General features: G+C 40.3%; 1 protein-coding gene across 1 annotated transcript; it reads right to left on the bottom strand.

Annotated features, from left to right (window-relative positions):
* Positions 1-743: 743 nt before the first annotated feature.
* LOC109983520 (GDNF family receptor alpha 3) lies at positions 744-23,986 on the bottom strand. The gene is made up of 8 exons (XM_020633248.2): positions 23,588-23,986; positions 13,476-13,742; positions 13,295-13,387; positions 12,820-13,189; positions 10,776-10,885; positions 9,642-9,776; positions 6,698-6,837; positions 744-4,599 (listed from the first exon to the last, which is right to left on the bottom strand). Exons 1-8 carry the CDS (start codon positions 23,640-23,642, stop codon positions 4,405-4,407), a joined length of 1,365 nt encoding a protein of 454 aa, XP_020488904.1. The 5' UTR covers positions 23,643-23,986; the 3' UTR covers positions 744-4,404.
* Positions 23,987-24,139: the final 153 nt, after the last annotated feature.

Below are 24,139 nucleotides of genomic sequence, written 5' to 3' on the forward strand. Positions count from 1 at the left end.
GTTGATTTCCTCACTGAGAAATGAACTGAAACCAGTGTGGGGAAAAAAAGAGTTGTTTCTGAAAGCAACAAAATGTTAATCCTGGATTGAGGGTATATGTGATTTGTAGTAAACGGGCTAAAACATGCAAACCACTGATACAGCTCTTAAAGGCTTTGGCCTGGGGACTCGAGTGTTTGGTGGCTGCCCATTGCTCCTAAGCAGTGGTGCAATGGTGAAAATGCAGAACATAAATGTTCCTCCGGGGGTTTAATGAAGCATAACTTTACTTTGGAGACAGTTGGCTGAATTTTAACGTAAGAAAACAAAAGCCCAGAGGCCTCATGCTGTACTGTTTATAATTAAAGCACAGACCCATGCCAATTTCCATTACAGCCTCGTTTGCTGCGATTCCTCAGCAGCTTGTTTCTGCCACAGTGGTGTCATTCTGCATGCAGAAGCCCCAAGACTCTATAATCACCTCCGTCAGTCAGAAATAAAATATAAACATGACAGTCCTGGCTCAGTTGGTCCACAATTAAAGCTAATTAAAGTCCAAATGGTATTGAGCCTGTATATTTTAGCATGTATTTAAACCTTGTAACTCACCAATTTGCAATAAACTGACATTAAACTTCTCAGCAACATTCCCAAACACATCAGGATGTATGTAACTTATCCTGAACCACCTGCAAAAATGTTCAGAGGAAAGAAATGTAAACCGATAATTCTGTCAGTCAATAAAACACTTTTTTAACTACATGTGGCCTTTTCACTGTGACTTTTATTCATCTTTTAACAAATTGGCACACTGTTCTGCTATGTCACAAAATTACACAGTTATTACACGTACAGTCAGAAGTATTTGGCATGTTTGATATGTCTTTAAAAGAAGGTAAGCGTGTGAAACATTGTACTGTACATTGTCTCTCAACTAGATCTAAAAAGGTAAAAACTCAGAACTTATTCAGAAAATATTCACAAAACACTTTAAAAAGATTTTGGGTAACATTTGTGTCGAGGGAATGATCATTAATATTATAATGACTTCATGTCGAAAAAGAAGAGCTCAACTAAACGGAATATACAACGATGATCATGTCTTCTTCACGGGGAAAGATTTCTGCTTTTATCATTATAATGAGTTCTTGACTGACTTTATCAGGTCTGATGAATAAGTAAGTAAGGCTTTGTGTATTTAAAAGACTGACAGTATAAATTAGATCAAATATTGAACTCCATTAAATTATCAAGTTTGGATAAGTCAGTTGGAATTTTTTTTCATCATTGTTCAACACTCTGTTCACACAACTCCTGAACATTTTCGGACATTTTTCAATGTGTGATGGCAAATGGACACATTTTTGAAACCGACTTTGTCATGCCTTATTCCTGCCGGCCCCCCTTGGTAAAATAACGACAATTAGTCATAGTGAGCCAATGTGTAAAAGCAGCAGGTTATATTTCGTGAGCGAGTGAGGACGTTTATATCCTGCAAAGTGCAGTTGTGAAAAGGCCTCCAGACACAGCAGGTCTCCACTTTGTTTAAAGGGCAGCCAACATGATGAAGTCACCAAATCATGACTAACACTAGGCCATGACTAACTTCTCTTTGAATTCACCAGAACACAAGAGCTGTGAGAGGTGAGTTGATTACTGTCGACATGAAGAACAAAAGAACATAACCATAGAAACCAGATTCCCTAACATGAGTTACTGTTGATTCTTGTTCATGCCTCATGATTGAGTTCTTGCTTTGCCATTCATGAAGTCATGTCTAAGTTAATGATCATTCATGGACCCTCGCTAAGTGTTACCACATTTTATTAATGGATGAATAATACACTTCCCCCCCACTCCTTTACTCATCCAAAATAATAAAAGCCATGTTTAATGTAAACTGTTACTTTACATAGTTTACAAATATAAACAAACTTATAGAAATGTGAAGATACACGTAAACTCACATTCAGTCATTAAGGCCAGAGCGCACTGGATGCTGTTATTGACCCTTGATGTTGTTTATTAAGATGCTTTATGAATAGCTGCAGATGAGATATTTGATGGAGCAGCATGACTGATACTGCACTGTGCCAACAGGACGGGTTATGTTTATCTAACATGTTTATGTATCAGCCTTTCTCCGCTCCATCTCAGTGTTGGTTCAAATACTTTTGGATACCAACGAGTCGTGTGGGCAGACTTTTTATTTCAAATGTTCTCTCCAAATAAGTAATTTTCTTGGCACCTTCTAAGCTTGCAGTCACACTTCAGAGCTCTTCACCTCACACCTTTCCTTTAATGTAACTCTTAACAAGACTGAGGTTAGAAAAAAACCTACATGATGTCATATTTCCCCCGGCCGGGTAACACTCACTCAGTACAGGTTTAATAACCTTACAACATCCATTGAAGTCCAACTCTGACTTCTAAACGTCAAACTCAAGTTTGAAGTAGTGATGGACCTGCATTTGCAAAAAGTGTAGCTCACACGCTTCCAGTGCGTTTCTGCCTTTTTACTGTTGGCCCTTATCAAAAGTTCAGTTTTCATTTCAGAAAATCATCATGTAAACAAGTCCAGCTGTGGGGCTGAAAAGGATTGGCCCATATTGCCTCTTCAATTGATATATAAATGTCTAAGAAGGCTTTGAGTGTTATATTTATAGATATGTTTTTTGAGGGGCGTTTTTGCTTTTTTTAGATAGGACAGTTAAAAGAGAGACAGGAAATGTGGGGAGGAGAGAGTGGGGGGTGAAATTTGTTTGTAGATTTAATGATGTCAGTGGTCTGTCTTCTCAAGTCCCACATCATTCTGTCACTGCTGTTATTACATAACATACAGGCTCCAAAATTAACTTTTTGGTCAATCTGACAATGGCTACTAAACTGCATAAATTTATCGGCCAAAATGTTTTTAATCCAACAAAAAGTTTGGATTGAACTGGTGTCTTTAAACTGGATGTGCTGTGTTCCTCATAGTGACAACAGTTAAAACCAGGAGGACACGATGAAGTATGTCTGTTTTTCCATCTGATTCTTTGTTGAAGTCTTGTTTGTGCAGTGTTCTTATGCACCTGAACACAGATGTGTTTAGAGAACTGTTCTTTTTGAATGTTTATCTAAATACATACAGGAATTGACGGTAATATAATCAAATGTAACATCCTTGCAGAGCTCAGATGGCTTGTTTCTTGCAAACTTAACCTCCACAAAAAACATCCCTATACTTCCTTTTACCTCCCCGCAGCTGGGTAATTTCACACGAAAATGATCCATAAGAGAAAAAAATCATTAACATCAGCAGAAGCTATTTGAGGCAGAGAGAATGGCTCAATGTGCTGCTCAATGATCAGAGCAGCCAGCAGGCTTTACAGCCTCCTGTGTCCGTCCCTATCTCCACATCTCGCTCTCACAACATCTGAAGCACATGATGGGTAAAAGGAGCACTAAAAAAAACACCTCCTAAGGAGAAGGAAAAAAAACTGAGAGAGTATGACAGCAGTAAATTGGCTATTTCCTCCCCTGAGCCTCACTCTAGACCTTCCCTGCATGCGGAGCAATTTGAGTTGTGCTGTAATTGCTCGTGTTGCTTTTCTCTGCTCGTCACTTCTACAATGGAATTTGATCTCATTACGTCCGCCCGAGGTTGAATTGTCACCACTCACCCTCAGTAGTAATAATACCAAGTGGCGTGTGAACAAAAGAAGCAGAGCGGGGAGACTTTTACCCTCTTTCTAGAGCACAAAGTGAGGAGAAGCAGAGGATGAAAAGGCATAAGATGATGCATAATGTGACTTTTTTGCTTGACTAATTACTTTTTTAAAAAGTGTTTTTTCGATGGTACAAAGAGGTTTAAGTGTGAAGCAGTTTCTTATTAGCTTGTTGTAAATGGGATTATCCTCCTCAGCCATAGTACGAAGCGGGGAGGGAGGGAGGAAGAGCCGAAGGGGCAATGGAGAAACGGATGTGACATGAGTCATGAAATAGAAATCAAAAGCCGTGCTCAGGGTCTGGTTGCGGCGGAGCAGCCTGGTTAGGGTTTTTTTGGAGTGTGTATAGAGGATGTGGCCTTGGGCGATGTGCTTCTTGTTAAAAGAGGGGATGCACTTTGAGTGTGAAGCAGGCTCTAGATAGAGCATTTGCCCAGACAGCACTTCTAAATTCACCCATGCACTCATATATCTGCTCACGTTGTTGGCTTCCTTTCATAGGAGCGGACTGGAGCAAAGACGCGGCACATACTGCAGCACTACTGATATCTTTAAGCTCTTGAGGAGGCAGTGATAGCAGAAACAGAATAGGAAAGTAAAGTCTGGGTATTTGAAAAATGAAAAAAGTGAGGAAAAAGAAATCAAGCATTTCTCCCTTGCAAATGTCCTCTGTGTTGCATTACGTGTGTGGAGATGGAAAAATCAGACGGATGCTTCAGTAGCTCCGGCAGTTCAGGATGAATGTAGGCAGCAGCAGTAAAGGGAACACAGGTACTGCTCGGCTGGCTGCTCCCCGTGTACTTCCTCTGGCCTCCGATTCGATGTTAGAGTCCTTCTCTGAGTACGGAGGGATGACATTAAATTCCTCGCTTCCTTCCTCGTCCCGCTCCTCTTCCTCGCTGTCCTCCATCTAAAAAAGCAAGGAAAGATTGATTCTTCCAATTAAGAGAAGTGGTGGAGCGTGGAGGAGGGTTCTGGATTCAGACTTCAAGAGAAAGTCGACATCAGCACAGAATTTAAAACCACATGTAAAAATATCTTAAAGCTGAAGACAAAACAACCCAAGAAACCAAACGCTAAGAGTTTTCACAATCTGACTTCTGACCAACTAACAGACCCTAAAGTGTGTTTCCCTGCAAAATCACAAGAAATGTATTCGTATCACAGCATTCAGATGTTGCTTTTATTGTGCCCATGCTCTCTATGCTCTCTAAACGCAGGTTATCATAAAGATCATTAGGCTGTAAACAATTACAGGATTTTATCCAGACTGTAAACATTGGACAAGAAGGCAATCGTTGTTTCTTACAAAAAGTGATCTCAAGAAAGAAAACATTTCAAAGGTATAAACAATCGTTGGACACAAACTAAGGACTCTATGCAAGCTAACATCCCTCAAAATGACATTATACCAAGTAGAAAACGTATATAAAATAACTTCTGGTACTGCACATGGGATTTCAAAAGCTCCTGTGAGGAGGATTTTGAAGTGTTTTTTTCAACCGGTTTACTTTAAGCCGTCCAGCATATCATGTGGAAATAGGGCTGGGCGATATGATTAAAAATGTTATCGCGATAAAAAAATTCATAGCAGTCAATATCGATAATTATCACGATAAATGTCAAATCATTCTTGCTTTCAAATTAAAAAAAGGCAGATTTTTACTCTTGAAAGTTGAAGAAACCCGATGGTTAATTGTGATTGAGTTATTCTTTATGGTCAGAACATGACAAACTCTACTTGAACAGAGGAACATTTCACAATCATCAGCACGGTGCTGTAAAACGCTGAGAAAAGTTGTATTGTGATAAATACCATTATCATTTTCTTGCTCAGGCCTATGTGTGTAGAAAAAGTCTGTTTCTGCAGCATGCTGTTAATCACTGTCTGACAACTTCTCTGTGGTCGCTGTTTTTTGGCTTTAACTACAAACAATGTAGAACCAAATCAGTCTTGTTGATCCCGGTCTGGTTTGTTTTTGTAGGTCATGAAGAGACGTCAAAAAAAGACTTCTTAAGTCCAGTTTGTTTGAAATAACCAGCCTTAAAAGGAGCTTTATGTAATATGATAATTATAATCCTGTATTCTGCGGTAAATACTGTAATGTGTGCCGTGCAAATGACTGTCAGCATGAAGTCAACATGCTAACAGGTTAGCTCCTTAGCAGCATGCTAGCATCATTAAGTATTAGGTCATCGGTCTCCTGAGTAAATGTTGTGTTACAGCTTGCAGCAGGGATGTAGGTGTGTACCCCTGGATGTGTCAGTATGTGGCGACATCACAGGAATTAGATTGCATCTTTTCAACTTAAGAGTTAAACAAGAATTAGGAACCTAAGATGCATTATTTTTTAATTGTGTATCTAACTGTTCAACATGCTTTCTATGCTCTACACAAGTGGTTCTCAACTGGTGGGTCGGGATCCAAAAGTTGGTCTCAGAACCGTTTTTAGTGGGTCTGGAAAAAAACCTGTATCAAAGTCTATAAATTGATTTTAAACATATTCGTTCTGTACCATTTCATGGCTCTCTGTGACATGTTTTGTACCGTCTGAGGACAAAACTGCACAATTTGTCATTAAATAACTCTGATTGGATGACAAATGTAATTCATTTGTGTCGCGATTTGTCATGAAGCAGTTGGTGGTGGGTCCCGAGGCTACAACAGTTGAGAACCACTGCTCCACACGACTGTGGGTTGTGAAAGGAAGAAGAGGAAATATAACATTAGGAGGATTAAATTGATGTGACATTGAAGATATTGAGCAGATGGATGTCTACATGAATATTAACAATAAGGGTTGAGTCTAATGCAGCAAACACCTACAGCTAATCCTCAGCCATAATGACAGGAAGTGAAGGAGGAGAGAGCCAAAAACACTGCTCCATTTTCTCCAAACCCCGCTGATATGGAGGTGTTACAACATGATGTATGCTCAACCTCTTCTTCTGTTCAACTCTACACGAGCATATGGCGAGGCAGTTAAAAGGCAAAAGAGCGCGCTTACACTGTTGAATTCAGGGAGAGTGTTAACACTGACATGGACCCTCTCCTGGTAGACGTGCGGGGAGGGCGCCGAAGCGGGTGCAGGAGTGTTTTTTTCCACAGGAGGAGATGCAGAGATTCCCATGGAGCTGATTGCATTGCCTGAAACAGAATCAGCAGGGGGCATCTTCATTAGATTCACATCGTTATTCATCCTGGAGGTATGACCAAAATAATATCAGTGATTTTTAGAAGCATAGTTAGGGCGCCAACTCTGTACATACTGCTCAGGATTCAGCAGAGAAGGAGATTTATAAAAGTCTTCAGAGGGAAATATTGTTCCAAGACTTTGATCCAGACTTGACATATTTACACATATTAGACAGGAATCAATTAAATGTCATAAATATTTATATATTCAGACCAACGCAGGCTCAAGTCTTGTTTTAAGTTTGAGTTTGTTATCTCAGTGTTCATCTAGCACCATCATGGAGTCAAACTTATGACTATTTCTAACTGCCTTTAATGTATATATTTAGCCCTCAATGAAAATATTTTATTAAGTTATTTTTAACTGATTTTTAACTTAACTCAGTTATTGTATCTTATTTTATAGTATTTATGTATTCATAACTTAAATTTGCCCTTTAAACTGGAGCATTCAAGACAAAGATTGCACATTTTTAACTTTAAAATTGGAGCAGCAACAAACAACTTGAATGATAAATCTAATTGATCCAACACTTAATTTAAAAAATTTGCCAAAAAATAACATTCCCATCACATTTAGAAGTAGTTTTGGTTAACTGCCAAGTAGCAAATGTTAGCAGGCTGAGGTAAACATGAGCATGACAGTGTAGTCACTGTGAGTCTTGGGTGTTTAAGTTGAACTGATGAATTTAAAGATGACGTGTCTTTACCAGGAGAGTTGCTCACTGGGCCTATAAGGAAAAGCCTACAATGTTTTTTTGTGTATGAAGAGCACACACACAATCCCCATCAATCTACTAAACGAGTCCTGTTGACTGTTGAAAAGTTATTTTAATTATATAAAAACTATTTTAACAACCATCAGCAGAATTCATGAGCGTTCAATCCTTTTCCAGTTATTGTGTCTGATAAAAAAGGATGAGCAATTTAGTGTCACCATGCTCATGTTAGCATTTAGCTTAAAGTGTGGCTACACAAAGGTGTTAGCTTTGCTGCAGACTCTGAAAAAACAGAGAACAACAAACAGAGAAATTGACTGCACACTTAATCTGCACCAAAGATCGAGGAAGAAAATCATCAAGAATTGATCAATAGAAGTTATAGCTTTTAAACATTAACAAACAGGCTTGTGACAGTTACAGCAAACCAATAATTAGCAGGGGCTTTCTATGCTCCTTCAGTTGTTCTTTCTCCATATTTGTTTCTTAAACCTACACAATTCATTTCAATAAAAAAAAGATTTTTAATCCAATAGTGTGTCTAAGTAGTGTACTTGTTGGTCTACACTGACACACTTATTTCAGTAAAAACAACATGGCTGGCCTGAGTTCGTTTTGTCTTTGAAGCAATAATTCAACAAGAAGCCATTCTACAGTCATCAGATTTTATGAAAGGATTCACCGCCTCCTCAGAAAGTAAAAATCAAGTTCTTATTTTCAAAGACAACCAGGCACATGGCATTCACTGATTTAGAAGACCACATTACGTTTCATTGATTCCCCTCCTCAATCCTCAATAACAAGCCACATTACAATTCAGTATTATTGCACTTTATAATATTAGAGCAGCATGTCCAGATCAATTATAGTATTTGACAGCTGCTAAGGAAACATTTCCTCTGTCATTATCTTCACAAAGAGAGAATTGATAGTTGTGGTAGATGACAAATTGATCTTTACCAGATTGAGTTGCAACAGTAATTTAATGTTCATGCTTAAAAATAATAATCAAATCTATTGAAGCTTCTTTCAAAGCCACAAAACGGGTAACACTAGTCTCGACTACAGGAATAATCTAAGGAAGGGCAGCAAACAATGGAGATTTAATGTGGATAAACATACAGTAAAAGGTTCAATGAGCATACCACTTATATTGTTTTCACACTAGCAGAAATCTCCTGAATAAAAACAAATACTGTCATTATGACGCCGTGTCACGGACTCTGTTGCTTTGTCCGCTACTTGTCATCTCTTACCTCTGGAACCCCCCCCCCCCCCTCTGACAGGGATAGTCTCCAGCTGTGAGAAGCATATGTGAACGGCCAGGTTGGCTCTCTGGAGCAGTCCTCCCATAATTATCTAGATATTATCTGGAATGCATATGTGAAAACAGCTTTACAGTAGTTAGAAAAGAAATGAATATGGACTTGTGTAGTTTAGTTTTTTTGTTTAGTTTAATGGAGACCACATACAAAATCTACATTACTCTCGTTAATGAGAGGCGATGCATTGCACTACATTTAGCTGATTAGCTAGATTCCGTCTGCAGTCCCTTGTAGTGCTGCACACATCACGATGTTGGCCTACCCCATTAAAATAAACATGACTGACGGCAGTACTGACATTTAAAATTCATCCTCTGTCCATAGAAAACGCATATTAAATTAAGTGATCTCAAGAGATGCCATGTTTATTTAAATGTGAAAGAAAAATAAAATAAAGTTGTATCTGAGATATATAAATAATTATGATTGATAATCGTGATCTGATTATTTGTCAAAATATTCATGGATATTATTTTTCCCATAATCGTTCAGCCCCTATCATGTGATCTTTTTACATTTCTTGATTTTAATCTGAAAACCTTTTTTTCCCACAACCTATTTTGTGTTAAATTACTTTTCCTTCATGGTGTGTCGTATATGAAGTTAAAAATCAATCAACTGAAAAATGTCAGTCTGGTAACATCTGGACTTAGTAACGGTGGACATTGGAGCCCTGCAAGTAATCGTACAAACTTTAGGACATGTTACTCACGCAGGCATATGTTGCTGCTGAACATGTGCAGGATACGCTGACAGCCCTGCCATTCGTTCCCGCTGCCCTCACACGTGCACCACTGGGACACCTCTGTGCTGCTGTTGCTCACATAGTTGGGAGTCATGATGGTGCCTGGTTACAGAAGAAAAAAAGACAGAAGTTGTACTGAATGGGCAACTTTTTAAAACTTCCTTCGTAATAATTCCCCTGGGCAGATGATTTTCATTTTCAGCACACACCTCTATGGAAGGTGTGAGGCACACTGCCAACAATATTTGTGCCCTGAGGCATCCACTGTCACCAGTTTTCAAACTCTGCTTATTGATAATTAGAGGCAGACAAAATTACTTTAAAAAAAATACACTCTAGGAAAAGAGAAAATGTTATTACCTGGACCCACTGATAGAAGTGCACTTTTATTTATTTTTTATGGGCTTATCTAGACATGATAGTGGATTTGGGGCAGCAGTAGCTCAGTCTGTATGGACTTGGGTTGGGAACCGGAGGGTCACCGGTACAAGCCCCAGTGAGGATCATAATATGGACGTTGGTCTGGTAGCTGGAGAATTGCCAGGTCACTTCCCAAGCATCGCTGAGGTGCCCTTGAGCAAGGCACCGAACCCCCAACTGCTCTGGTGCTCTCCTTGCATAGCAGTGTGTAGCAGCCCCACTCTGACATGTCCACAGGTCCTGTTTGTGTGTGAGAAGCATGTCCCTAAAATAACAGAGTGTAAACCTGAATTTCCCCTCGGGCATTAATAAATTATATCAAAATGAAAATAAAATATATATAGAGCAGGAAACCGGGGAAAGAGAGTGGTGAGAGAAAAGGACTTGAACCCTGGTTGCCTGCTTGGGGGACTATAACTTATGTACATGGGGCGTGACCTAACCGCTAGTCCATCTGAGCCCCAAAAATGAAATTTTTAGGTCGTTTTTAGTTTCCTTGAGTGAATCGCACTGGATCCCCCGAGCAGCAACTTCCGGCAGCTGACCATGTTTGAGCCTAAATGAAACCGGTTTAAGTTACATATCAACTGTCACTTTAAACAGCTCTCAGTCTGTTGTTCTCTGAGGCGATTCCCTTCTTTAGCCTCTTGTACCTCTTTAATTTCTCTCCCTCAGTCTCACCTATGAGTCCAGTGTAGGCCTTCAGGCACATGGCTCTACTCTCTCGCATACAGCCAGAGGCAGACAGAGCGGAGGGCTGGCAGTTGTGTTGGAAATCAGCAAACCGGGATCTGAAATGCACACCAATATACAAACACAATACACACACACACACACACACACACACATACACACACACACACACACACACACACACACACACACACACACACACACACACACACAAAGGACAAAGACAAACACAGAAGAGAAAACTGTTTTTCACATGGCAGCACAGAGAAACAGAGTGTGCATTTTTAACTGTTTTGACAATCTCATTTTGGGGATTCAAGTTGAGCCCAAACAAAACAACAGAATCAAAACACACTGTTGTTTTCACAGAGCGCAAAACATGAAACAGAGAAATCAATAGCTCTGCACTCGTCTTAAAAACAAATGTTACATTGAAACCATGTGTTATTCTAGTAAAGCCTCATGACATTTTATAAGCTCTACAACGCACCAACTTCTCTTTAGAGGCCTGATCTAAATCATTCTCCTCCGCGGTGTAAGAAACACTGATAGCCCCAAAGAAAAGAGTTTTATCTAAGCAGTTTTACAGGCGTGCAATCATCATACTTGTTGCTGACAGTGACAGCCAGACATTACCAAGGAGAGAATTTATGTCTAACTTTGTTACTGTTCTTTCATCATGAACACACAAACTACAAAAGCTTGTCATGTAGAGCTGAATAAATAATCTATTCAATATCTCTGACCAAAACTGAAAACATGAACATGTTTTTGTCCCATGCCTTTCAAAGGGAACACATGTTGTTCATGTGTGTGAAATAAAATAATGTAGTTTCTGCTCGGTTAGCGCTCCTCTCTTTTCTTATTTAAAATCTGTTTCTAATACCACAGCACAGAGGAGGGGGTTTGTACGACCTTCTCCGTTTCAAGTAAGTAGTCGTTGTCTCTTATCATTAATAACCTCTGAAACATTTTCACATCGACTCGACTTTAATTAATGTAAGACAGTTTTATATATTTGGGAAAATCTGCAGAGTGTGTCACAAAATCCTTTATGCTGATGAGTTAGCATTTTTTCTCCTATTTTTTTACATCGACGTTAAAATCCTTGACCCTGCATCTGATGCACAGATATGTCTTTTAGCATGTGACCGCTACAGAACATCAGTCAGTAGAAAAAGAAAAACCAGAGTACATCGGTTTAGGTTTCAAACACAAGTGGTTTGCATTACTGTTGTCTCTTCTCGGCTGGAATGTTCCACATGCTAACATGCTAACATATGTGTGTGTGTGTGTGTGTGTGTGTGTGTGTGTGTGTGTGTGTGTGTGTGTGTATAAACTGAGAACATCAAATAAAGCTGAATTACTTGATATTAAAGTTGAACAGAATCAGCATCTCATTTGATATTTATTTGGATTTCTTCACTGGGAAGTGTCTTAAAGGTCCCATATTCTGCTTTTTCTGGTTTTATATGCCCTTTAGTGTGTTTTCCAAGTGTCCTGTGTATGTTTAGGCACATATATGTGCAAAAATTCAAAGTCCGTGGAAACGCGGCTTCTCCTACCTCCTCCTGTTATCTGTAGCATTAGCCACATGTAACGTTCGGTTCTATTCCCCCTCGATAAAAATGTGTCAGTGCGGCGTCATTGTCAGTGTGAGATCACTGATCTAAGCCCATTGGCTCGTTGTGGCAAGCCCTGCAGCTCATATTGAAATTTCCGAGACGCGTGCTGAGCAACTGACCAATAACGACAGAGCGGATCGGCAGACCAATCAGAGCAGACTTGGCCCACGTGGGGTCTAACAGTGTGGGCTCAACAGAGCGTAGCTGACGGACTCAGAGCAGAGAGGGAGCAAGGAGGAGCAGTACATGAAAACAGACACTTTTTTCAGACTTTAGCTATTGTGAACGTACAAAAGTAGGTACATAGATTAAATATACGAACCCCAAAAAGGGCAAAATATGGACTCTTTAAACTTTCAGGTTGTCACTTCATGTACACAGTCATTTCATCCACACATGTATCTCACCTACACAGCTCGTCTCTGGAGCAGTAGTTCTGCAGGCTAAGGCAGTTGGGTTTGCCGACTTTATCCTCCCCTTTCACATTCTCCTCGTAGGAGCAGGACGGGACGATGGTTTTCCTGCGGCGCTCCCCACACAGAGTGTCAGAGCAGGGACAGAAGAGCAGAGCAAAGCTGTACTCCTCTGGCACGCGCTCGAGGAAACGCCGCAGGGCTCGATGGCATTTCTGGCGGTTGCAGCTGTTGTCAGAGACTGTTGCTCGCTTGGTGCAGGCTACGACATATTCTGACCGCAGGGAGCCACACTTCTCATACAGGCCGCAGTCCTGGGCTGCTTTCAGACACTGGTTTTGTCCGTCCACAGAAAGAGTGGAAGCTGGGGAAGGTCAGGAAGAAGAGTGAGATCATAAAAGAAGAAAACACATGATACATGAGAATCTGAATACTTAAACTCTGAAGTATTTGCGCTGAGGTGAAGTACCTGCCATGATGGAGGCCATACGAGACATCTCAATGTTTCGTACCAGATTCAACTGCAGTTCTTCATATGGAGTCACCTCATACTCCTCATACGCTAAAAGAAAGGTAAAGAGTCTTACAACATGGATTATGCAGTGGAGTCCTCCTCCACACACGCAACAGCTGCCAGTGCTTGAACCCACCTGCAAACCTCACTGTCCAGTACACCCTGAGGCAGTGTTCCTCCCTGCGAGAGCCACGCTGGCACTTGCAGATTCGAAGTGGGCGGTAGTGCTGCAGGGAGTTCTGGGCCTCCAGGCACTCCAAGCGGGCATCGGCACCGAGGGGCGACACGGCCTCCTCAGCCGCACAGTACTCCAGCAGCCTGTAGAGAACCTTGCAGGACTGCACCTGGATGCAGCTCTGCTCGGCCACCAGACAGTCCAAGGACGCAGAAGCTGGCACACCACCTGGAAGACGTGCAGGAAACTATTGGTGGGGAAAGCTGCTCTGTCAAAATCAACACTGGTTCTTGCGTTTCTGTATTTTTGCTAAGCAGCTGTGATTATGGTCCCTGCATTAGATTTAGTCTTTAAGCTAAATAGGCAGTAATTAAGAGAACAGAGCGAGGTGAGTGCACCCCACAGACCCTCCACTGCACTACAGGTGGCTATAAAATCCAACATGGCTACTAAAACTGGAAGCACAGGAGTGTAATAGAGTAACATGGGTGAACCTCACTATCCCTCAGAGCCTCTTTGATAATCTAACAACACTATGAGGTTATGTGATAATTATTTTTTCATATTTATATTTTTTTATCGTCTCACTGGGACTCCTTGTTGACTTCTCTCTTTTTTACAAACTCGTGCAGTGTAGCTCTTCATTAATGCAACATACTCTCTTCAGCACAGTGTTAAAGTGTTTCTACTGAAGAGAGCAGCATGTTCATACAGTCATTTGAAAATGATCGAGCTGACAGACACCTGACATTGTGGTACTGTTTGAGTCCAGTGAGTCAGCTTCGTCTTTCTTATCAAATGCCAGAGGTGGGAAAAACAAACATTCATTACACAAGTAAAAGTACAGATACTTGTTTAGAAGAATACGACTGGTAAAACCACAACTACTGAATCAAGTTCTGTATCTAGTTAAAGAGACAGTACAGGTGAAAATGGCTGTTAGATATTTTATTGTCATTGCATAAAGTTTGGCAGCAATCCACTCCATAGCAGCGTGAAACTACATGCACCCGTAAACATGGGTAGATTCCCTCATAAACTACGAGATATAAAACTAAATATCATTAAAAAATAATTTTCTGCAAGCCATTTGAGAGTCGTTCAACCCGATCAACAAAAGAGAATATTTAAATGATGTCATGAAATAAAATAAAAGTTACTTGAATAATGAGCATTATGTTTCTGACTATGTGATATCAGTTGGATGGGAAATGTCTTGCTACTCAGAATCAGCCTCAGTTTTCGACTACAGAATTTTTACGTTAGCAGAGTAACCGATTTATAGCCTTTTTCAAACACCGCTTTGCTCACTGTCACATCACATGCTGTCATAAATCAAGACAGTCTTGTAAATCAATGATGCCAACAAGGCCTGGACCTGGCTGTCAGGCTCCTCTTAATCCTCCTCCCCGCACCTCTTTCGTCTTTTTGCACTCTGTTGTATATAGTGTTGCATCTTAAACACACAAGCTTACAGATTTGAGTGTCAGCTGCCAAACAGCATTTCAAAGTAAGTCTGAGATAACAGCAAAAGATGACCAAACACGGATGTATTACACAGAGAATTTGTTAGTTTCATGCATCAAAAAAGGGAAGAGGCTCCACTCAACAGCAAGCTCTCAAGTCTCTTGGATCTTCCAGAAAAAAATACTTGAACCACAAAGAAGTAAGCATTTCTTAATCAATCCATTCCCATGTGACGATGACAACATTTGGCTGAAAGGTTCACAGTCACACTACTTGATTTTACTCCTCCAGTTGTATGTGTTCAGTTTTCTTGCCACACTGGTATAAATTCAAAGCATGGCTTTCTGAAAAGTTGTTTTCACCAATCATATGACCTTTGCTTTCAAAAATGTTGGTATCAAAGTAAAAAGAAAAAAGATAAAATTGTCTAAAAATACAGTTTTTACTTTGTAAAAGGACACATGGGGAGAATCTGTCAGCAGCAGGGTTCTTTCCACTTTGAACAAGCTTTCCACCAAAGGCAGACACCACTGTCTCCACAAGTAATCCTGCAGACAAAACCAATTTATTCCAACTCTTCTCTCTTTTTCCCCTTCAAAACAAAACAAAACATTTTTTTTCCAATTTCGCTTTCAGACAATGACGCACCCTGGACTTCACAGACAGACAGCGACTCACTGTGAGGACGTTTTGTCCCCCTGAAGTTTCAGACAAACACTTTTCATCTGCAAACATATCCCCCACCTACAACATATGCTGCTTGAAGATACTGCAGACTTACATCAGCTTTAAATGTATTTAAAAGAATTCACCCCATCGGTTTACACAAGTGTCTTTAAGTGTTTCGACGTGCTTATCAGCAGCCACATTTCCTCAGAAACAGTCGGGTCGCTCCGTGCTCATTAAGCATTAAGAGTGTTTTTGATTGTCAGTGTTCTCTCTAGAATGACTCAAAGTGAAACTATGAATCAATTCTTAATAATGATTTTCGCTCCATGAAAAACACAAATCAGGAAGGCCAACGACAGCCTGGGGGAAACGAGAAAAAAAACAGAACAGCCTCTTCATAAAAATTCATTTCAGGAAATTAATTTCCTCAAATGTGACACATAATTGTCCCCACAAATTACATTTTGAACACAGTGAATCCAGGGCAAGAAAACAGCTGGAGTAGGCAATATGCACACACTTTTGTTTAACACTTTATCGCATTAATTTGCTATATCCTGCATGTTTATATCTGCACAAAAGTGGCAGGCATTTAAAATATGCTGGAGAGTAGTTAATATTCATGCTTGCTGGTTAACAAATATATCAGAACTTATAACATCCTCAAACATACTCATGCTGCAGCACATGGAAATATACATTGCTTAAGCTCATACACAAACACACACGCCAACACTGCAGGGTGTAATCGGTCACACACTTCGATTAAGCTCCCGCTGACCGGTGGCACAAAGCGCGGCTGCAATCCAATTCGGCTGCTGCATGTTTTGCAATCTTAGACGCCACATGAGGTCCCAGTCTCACTTTGGCTTTACACATATCATAAACACAGGCTCCGCGCCATCGCCGCCGCAGGTGACCTGCCACAGCTGCTGCAGAGTGTTTACAGGAGGGAAGTGAGACAAACAAAAAAAACCCTGTTGGTAACACACGGCGGTGAGTCATGGGCTCAGTTTGATAAGGTCAAGGTGACAACACCTATGTATGACAAAGTATCAAAACTTTGGACAGTCTAAACAGGTTTAATCTGTTTGGGGATGGAACAGTTTGTTTATTATTCCGTCTTAGTGTTTGCTCCCTCAGGCTTTGACAGAACAGAGACGATCAGCAAATTCAGTTTGTGAGAGAGAGACAGATGGAGAACAAAAACCTACAAAATCAGCTCTGTAAAACGGAACCTTTTGTCACATCGTTAATGTCAATATGGAAAAGAAACTTTCTCTTACAATATGCTGTTTGAGATGGAGCAAATTGCCAAATAAAAGTGTGTGTTTATAGGGAATTATTGGTCTGAGCATGGAGTGAATGTTTTTAAGAAAATAGAAAAAGAAAAAGTGCATTTTAGATGAATCTGAGATATGTGAGCTATAGTTCACCCGACTGATTTCTCACAGGGAGGAGCCATGAAGTGAATATTTTTGTTAATTCTGCATTTGGGTCCTCCTCTTGGTTTTCTCGATCCGTGACAGATGGGAAAGCTGAAGGTTAACTCCACGCACATATAAGGAAACCAATGTTGAAGTGAACTGGTCTCTCCCATATCTCCTAATGGGTGTGATAGACTGCAATGAATCCAGATTGTGGGGCAGCAGTGTGACTGTGGTGTGTTGGGGGAGTCGTGACAGAAGGGACTCATTCGCAGGAAGTCACAGGCTCGAGGAGGAAACTGGAGCTAGGTGACAAGTTGGAGTTGAAGCGAAACCATGCACAAGATGACCACTACTTGTTACTACTCAGTCACGTCAATGTGCAGTCAAATCAGAAGGCCTCCTCACAATAGATTGTAGATCAGAGTGCATATGTGCATATTATTGTTCAACATAAAAGCCTGCTGTTGTCTTTATTAAAGAGATAATCAACTATTTTTTACTGAGCGGACTATAAAGAGCAATATACTTAAAAACACTGAAATTAACATGTGTAATCATAGACTGTATAAGACATGGACGTAGCCTCAGTGACGTCGACCATTGGTTTCTGAAGTGGTGCTCTGAAGCTTTACAATGGCTGTCGCCGTATTGGAAACACTGACTCCAACTAACTACTGGCTAATGGAGAAGCAGGCGAAGAGATGGAGTTGATGCGGGTATTAAGCCTCCTGGCAAACATCTACAATTTGCCCACTTGTCAGTCAAATCAGCTTCTGAGCATGCAACTGTATGAATACGTTTTAGCCTTAACAGAATTAAAATGGATCACTTATATAAAATAAAGTAGGAGACTGTACCAGACACATGAGTCATAAATGGGAGTGAACACTCAGCTGAATAAAAGAGCACATGTTTGCAGGTCAAAATAATAATTATTCTGCCAAAATGTTTTTTTTTTCCAATTTTAATTTACATTCAAAATGAATATATTTCCAATATGGACTTAGCAGATGTCAAATGAATGGAAGGTATTTTTTGACATTCTTAACTGTTGTCGATCATGTCCAAGCCTGTAATTAAACCAAACAGAATGTGACTCACGTCATCTTGCTCAAAAGGTTAAAATACCTTTTTTTCACTTGATAAAAGTTTGATAAGGACTGCAGCATGTTTATGAATTATCACTGTGCTGATTTCAGTGTTTGTAAAGACAGTTTATGGTCGAATGTTCCTTTAAAACGACTTGTTTCGACTTGAGTCTTAGTGTCTTTTGGATCGCTCTTCCTGTCTCTCGGCCTCCTCTGCGTATGTGTGACCAGAGGACTTTCCTACAGAAGCTGCTTCATCACAGATGATTCAGGTTTGTGTGTGCCCTCATTGACACTTCATTTCTGCTGAGCTCTTACTTTTGCACTTTCCACCTATCAGCTCACTGTCTTCTAACGTTCAACTTTACTTTTACATTGAACATATGCTTAAAAGTTTGCACATATTCTCTTTGTTATAAAGGAAATTAGAGGCAGCGCCCTGGGCTTTCTCCTTCTAGAGCTCATTTTAAAGAAAACAGAATAAGTTCTGTTTAAGTCTTTAAAATGTAAATATTTTACTCAGTCCATAAAGTACAATTTTTACACAAACTGCAAACACTTATTCAGCAAAACAGCTTTTCAAATACCTTAGCGGTCAACTTCAATGTTTCTCCTTTTTTCCCTCTACTGGATCCCTTGACTTCCTTTCCTCCAGCCTGCCTTGGACTGCTTCTCATGTTGCCCTCCCTTCTTCTAAATCCCTCCATGATGCTGCACCTGCCAGATTTCAGTATATTCTTCAAACACTCAGCCTCCAATTTGGAACAAATCAATCGTAAATCTTCCCTCACTGCAGGTGTCCACATTCTCCCTCCAGCGGCTCCTGCTGCTTTCAGCAGACCTCACAAAAAGCAGCCATTTCATGTAACTGTACAGCCAGGCGTTTTTGAAGACATAAAGTTCACACAACTACAAAGAAAACGGCAAACACTGTTTCTAAGGAAGCCCTGAGCTGACAGGTCTCAGTCTCACTCTTCTGTTTACTTGAGAGCTTGACTTATTTATCTTGTGTAAACACTAAACTAACATACTTACCTCATGAGTGTGGGCAATGGCTGAATGGCATGTCGTGGTTCGGCCGTGACCGACCTATTGCTTTGTTTTATCACAAAATGATCCCGTGATCACAAGAAAACCAGCTCTGCTATCTCGAGATAATGAGACAAATGATTCTATAATAATGGGAAAACCAGCGCTGTTATCCCAAGACAATGAAAAAAAAAGTAAAAATCTCGAGAAAACAGCTGAAATAAACTTACCACGTGAAAATGGAATGAATAAAATGTATGGATGCCTGTCTGCTTAGAGCTTCTGAAGCTTTGCATGCATGGACAAATAAAACCTTTGTTTGCTTTAGTTTTGGGAAACCAAACAAGACAGACTCTCTGCGTGACTGAGGCTTTGAAAGGTGCAGCAGATTATTATGTGCACGCCCCACAGAGACAGTGCCAGCATTTATATGTATTTCTTCTGCACGCTTAAAAACTCAAGGTAAGAAGATCCTCTTTGTTTTGGCATACGAGTACAGACAGTTTAAGCTGAAGGGAGCAGTATTTGACCTAATAACACTCAGGTTGTTAGGTAGAGCTTGGAAGGTTTGAAAATCTGCTGAAGATGCTTGTGAATTAATTTGCTTGTTCAGAATGATCCAGGAGTTGTTTTAAGGGCCCAAACACAAACTGACTGACGACTCTACAAGACTGTAAGAATCATGATTTAATCTTGTGGTTCAACAGTAGCAGTGTGTCTAGTTTAATGGGCTGTGCTGCTGCGATTGTGCAGCCACATCACGCAGGCTGTACTCCTCTTTACTCCAGGTAAAATACATACTTGCATCAGGTGGAGTCAGAGTGAGCAGAGCTGTGTGAATATTTCAGGATTCTGCCTTCTGCTGCTCCTAAATTATGACAAGCTAAATGATTTCTTGGCCAGACAGCGAGACACAGATCCTTTGATTCCATCAAGCTGTGGGTTTTCTGCAAGTGACAGTCAAGATTACCAAAACACATATTCAACATTTAATGGGTCACTTCAGTCATTCAGAATCCCACATTTTAAGGTTAAAAGCGGGGGGATTTTTAATTAAAGGATTTTTTTTTTAAAGTAAAACTTCAAGTATGTGGAATAAAATTGCATATTCAGAAACTGTGTTTTATGTTTCTTATCTTAGTCATGTCCATTGGGCACTTTGCCAATTTAATCTTTGTGTGCTGTCGTCCTAAACGAAACAGAATTTCCGGCACAGAGTACATTAAAAGACAATGCCTCAGCAGAAACGGGAGGAAAAAGAAGAGTCCCCAGCAGAGTGAGTGGGAGAGATAAAGGAGCAGAGGATTGGCTAAACCTGTGAGCAAAGGGTGAGGGACTCAAACCTCTGCACAAAAGTGTCAAACAGCCCCAGCATGTGGATATCAGTCCAGCTAACACCTGTGTGCAGCCTGAAAATGAGCTCCATCACTCTCATGATGACCGTGTTATGGCTCAATCATGTCCACTAAATGAAGCACCAGAAATAGACACACTCAATCACTAGTTGGATTCTGTGCTGGGACTTCAATAATCCACAGAGGCCTTCCAGCTAGGGGTCAAAGTCAGGTTTAATGTCATTCAAAATCAGACAGATTTCTTTGTAGTTCTTTATTTTGTGCAAACAAACAACATTAAAATGAAAACAGAGATATGCATCTACATATAAAATGCAAAGGTGGGATTAAACTTGTGAAGGGAACCCACCCAAGATGGAAATTCAAACATCTGCAATCTTTTTGTCAAAAGACAAGCAGATACAGACTTTGCATGCATAATTTTATGAGATTAATTTGGATAAAGATGCAAATAAACATGTAGAAGTGGTGGAGTGTAATTGATACTGAATTGTGTTGGGTTGTTGTACGTTTTTCAATGTAGAAATGTGGTTTATTTATCTATTTTGCACAGCATCAAGGCCCTAAGCGTGGGAATTGGCGTTTTATTCAAAGGGCAGTTCTAAAGCCTGTAATCCATACAGACAGGTGCAATTCTCCTCTTTCATTTTGGATGTTTCAACCCTGCGATTGTTACAGATTTTGCTGGCTCGTCCTGAGCTCTGTGGAGCATCATGGTGACAGACATTTTGGGACGGCTGCTCTTTACCTCTTAAGCTCCCACTGCCATAGTTTAAGGCGCACATTTGTGTGAGGCCAGATTTACAACAAGGTTAAAATAACAGAGTATGAAATGGAGTACAGTTGTGAGAGGCTATTTATACAAAACCTCCAGAGCTCAACAGGGAATGTCCAAAGACTCTAGGAAGAAAGACTTATAATTAGGACAAAAATATAAATACTGCAATATATATTCGTCCTGGCTCATGTGAAAAAATCATTAAATCCCTGAAGCCAAATATCGATAATTAAATTAAAATAAGGCGCTCGCCATGTTATGATTCACTACTTCCTGACTCCTCACCGTGGCGCTTATGGCATGACTGAGGCTATCGTGAATAGAAGGTGGATTAATGATAAATGGACTTGAGCTTGTATCTTATCTAGTCTTCTGAGTACTCAAAGCGACTTTACACCACAGCTCATACCTACACATTCACACAATCGATGGCAGAGGTTTCTATGTAAAGTGACCATCAGAAGGGACTAATCCCATTCATACACATTCATACACCGCAGAAGCAGCAGGAGCAACTAGAAGACGACAGCAGGATAATGGTGGAAAGCGGGAAAAGAAGCATGACAAGAGGTGAAATTGAGACCAAACTGCAGTGAATAAATACAGGAACCCTGCAGTTAACCTTTCTAGAGGCCTTTAATATACTTCATCAGACTACAGGATACTTGATTAATATTATTATGGCAGAATCATTCCATCCTGATGTTATTGTTATCGTTATCGTGGGCCACATATTGCAAATTGTGTCGTATCGTATCGTGAGTTACTGCCATACTGAACAGTCTTAAGATTTCTCTCAAACAATGTGTAAGAAGGAAGCAGCTCTACGATACATTTGTCTAAAATCAAAGGAACGTGTGAGGGATTTCACAACACATAAAGAAAATCCAACTATTCATTTTGCAGTTGGCTTCAGTGGAAGAATTCCACATAACGACAGTCTGTCTCTCACCTGCAGTGACTCAGACTTGTATTAAAAAGACGTTAGAAAGAACTGCTTTTCTTGGTGTGATTCCAAAGAAGTGTCTGACTGGGGGGGGGGGGTTGACACAGAGGATGATAAACTGGGTGTCTGAAAGGTTTGACTTTCACAAGACAGCATTCATCATTTTATGATACTAATCTCTAATGGAAAGCCTCACCTGACATTATCTGAGTTCTCCTTGATGCAGGGAAGCCAGCGCCTCCTCTGCCACTGAATTAATCCTGACAATTATAGTATTTGCATGTTTTTTCTGCAACATGGAGCAGAGAGGGGAGCGGTGTTAACAATAGATTATCAAAATAATGAAAAAGAGTTAGTGCTCTGGCTTTAACAATGAAGGACTCTAATAATGACCCATCATTTTAATAACCTGAGATCAACGCTCTCTCTCAGCCACATTCGCATTAATCACTTATTGTTATAACTCATTTGGAACAGCTTGTGCGTGTGTTTAAGTGTGTTGGGGGAGGGGGGAATCATCTATCCTTTAAGTCAAATATCAATACAAAGTGATCGTAATATTTGCCATGAAGCTCTGAAACGTGTTCTTATATAAATCTTCTTGTGCTCAACGTATGTGAAATGTTAATATTTATAGACGACAAGGCCAGAGTTCTTCATGTTTGGGAGGAAGATCTTTTAGTTTAAATTTTTTTATGCGTGATATTTCCACAATCTGGGACAGCGAGCTCATTAATTGTGGAGATGAATGGCTCTTGCATTTGGAAGGCATCCAAGGCTAAAATAAATAAAAAAATCTGAACCTGTGATGATGTCATCCACATGTAAAATATAGAGGTAATGCACACATTAGTGAGAACATGCTTTAATGCATCTGCTTAATGATCTATTTTAAAAGTTTGACTCAGAGCTGGAATAATGGAATCATACATATCCCCTCATTTCAGATCAAACTCCACAGTCTGTCCCACTTCAACACTTTCTCTTTTTAAATAAAGACACCAGCAAGTTACACAGTCTAATATGTGCCAAAAAAAAAAAAAAAAAAACAGTCTTCAGAATTCAAATATACCAAGTTATCATTATCAGAAAAAGATATATAATCCATTGTCTGTGTGTTTATCTGCTCTGGTGGCTTCAGTATAGTCTGTAATGTGCCTTTGAACAGATGTGGCATACATTCATTCATTATCAAGTTTTAAAGAGGGACACACAGTGTATCCAAGTCCCTACAACACGCAGATTTCACGGAGTAGGTGTAACATTTTCTTCATCTAAAACACACAAAAGAAGAAGAAACGTTGATCTTACCATGAGAGAAGATGTTGAGCAGGAGTCCAATGATCATCATCCTGTCTGCTGACATTGGAGAGTTGGACACTGGGAAACTCACACCCGGCTCTCTGCGGCTCACTGACCCGTCTCCTTGTGCCACATCCAGTCTCCTGTTCCTCTGCTGCTGCTGCTGCTGCTGCTGCGCTGACTGAGGCAGCTCGGATGGTGTTTAGTTCACAAAGTTGGCCAAACTGAACCGCGCGTTCAACTGGAGCGATTCAGGCTCTCGCGATTTTTGTTGTCCCATTTATTTGGCGTATTCCTGTTGTTAAATGTATCTCTTGAAATCTATTTTAACTCGTGTCCAAAAAGTTTCTCTGCACCAGTCATTTCCAGTCAGTTAGACCACTGACTCCGTGTGTCGCAGCTCCACAGTTGTCCACACGGAGTGAGGATCAGAGCGCAGAGAGACTGCATGGCGCATCTGCTCTGAAGGCGCCATCTGATTGGCCGATGAAAAAAACTGAATGTGCCGATGATATGTTGTAATGTTTCCAGTTGGGGAACAGTAACAGCCGTGAACATTCA

The sequence above is a fragment of the Labrus bergylta genome, chromosome 14 (genome assembly GCF_963930695.1).
Source record: "Labrus bergylta chromosome 14, fLabBer1.1, whole genome shotgun sequence".
NCBI lineage: Eukaryota > Metazoa > Chordata > Actinopteri > Labriformes > Labridae > Labrus > Labrus bergylta.

What these genes read in the sequence shown, in the direction of transcription:
- LOC109983520 (XM_020633248.2), bottom strand. Translation starts at nt 23,642, where the DNA reads ATGTCAGCAGACAGGATGATGATCATTGGACTCCTGCTCAACATCTTC. An exon ending in CTGGACAGTGAGGTTTGCAG is followed by an intron (nt 13,388 to 13,475) that starts GTGGGTTCAAGC and finishes CCTTTCTTTTAG; the next exon opens with CGTATGAGGAGTATGAGGTG. An exon ending in TCCAGAGACGAGCTGTGTAG is followed by an intron (nt 10,886 to 12,819) that starts GTGAGATACATG and finishes TGTGCATTTCAG; the next exon opens with ATCCCGGTTTGCTGATTTCC.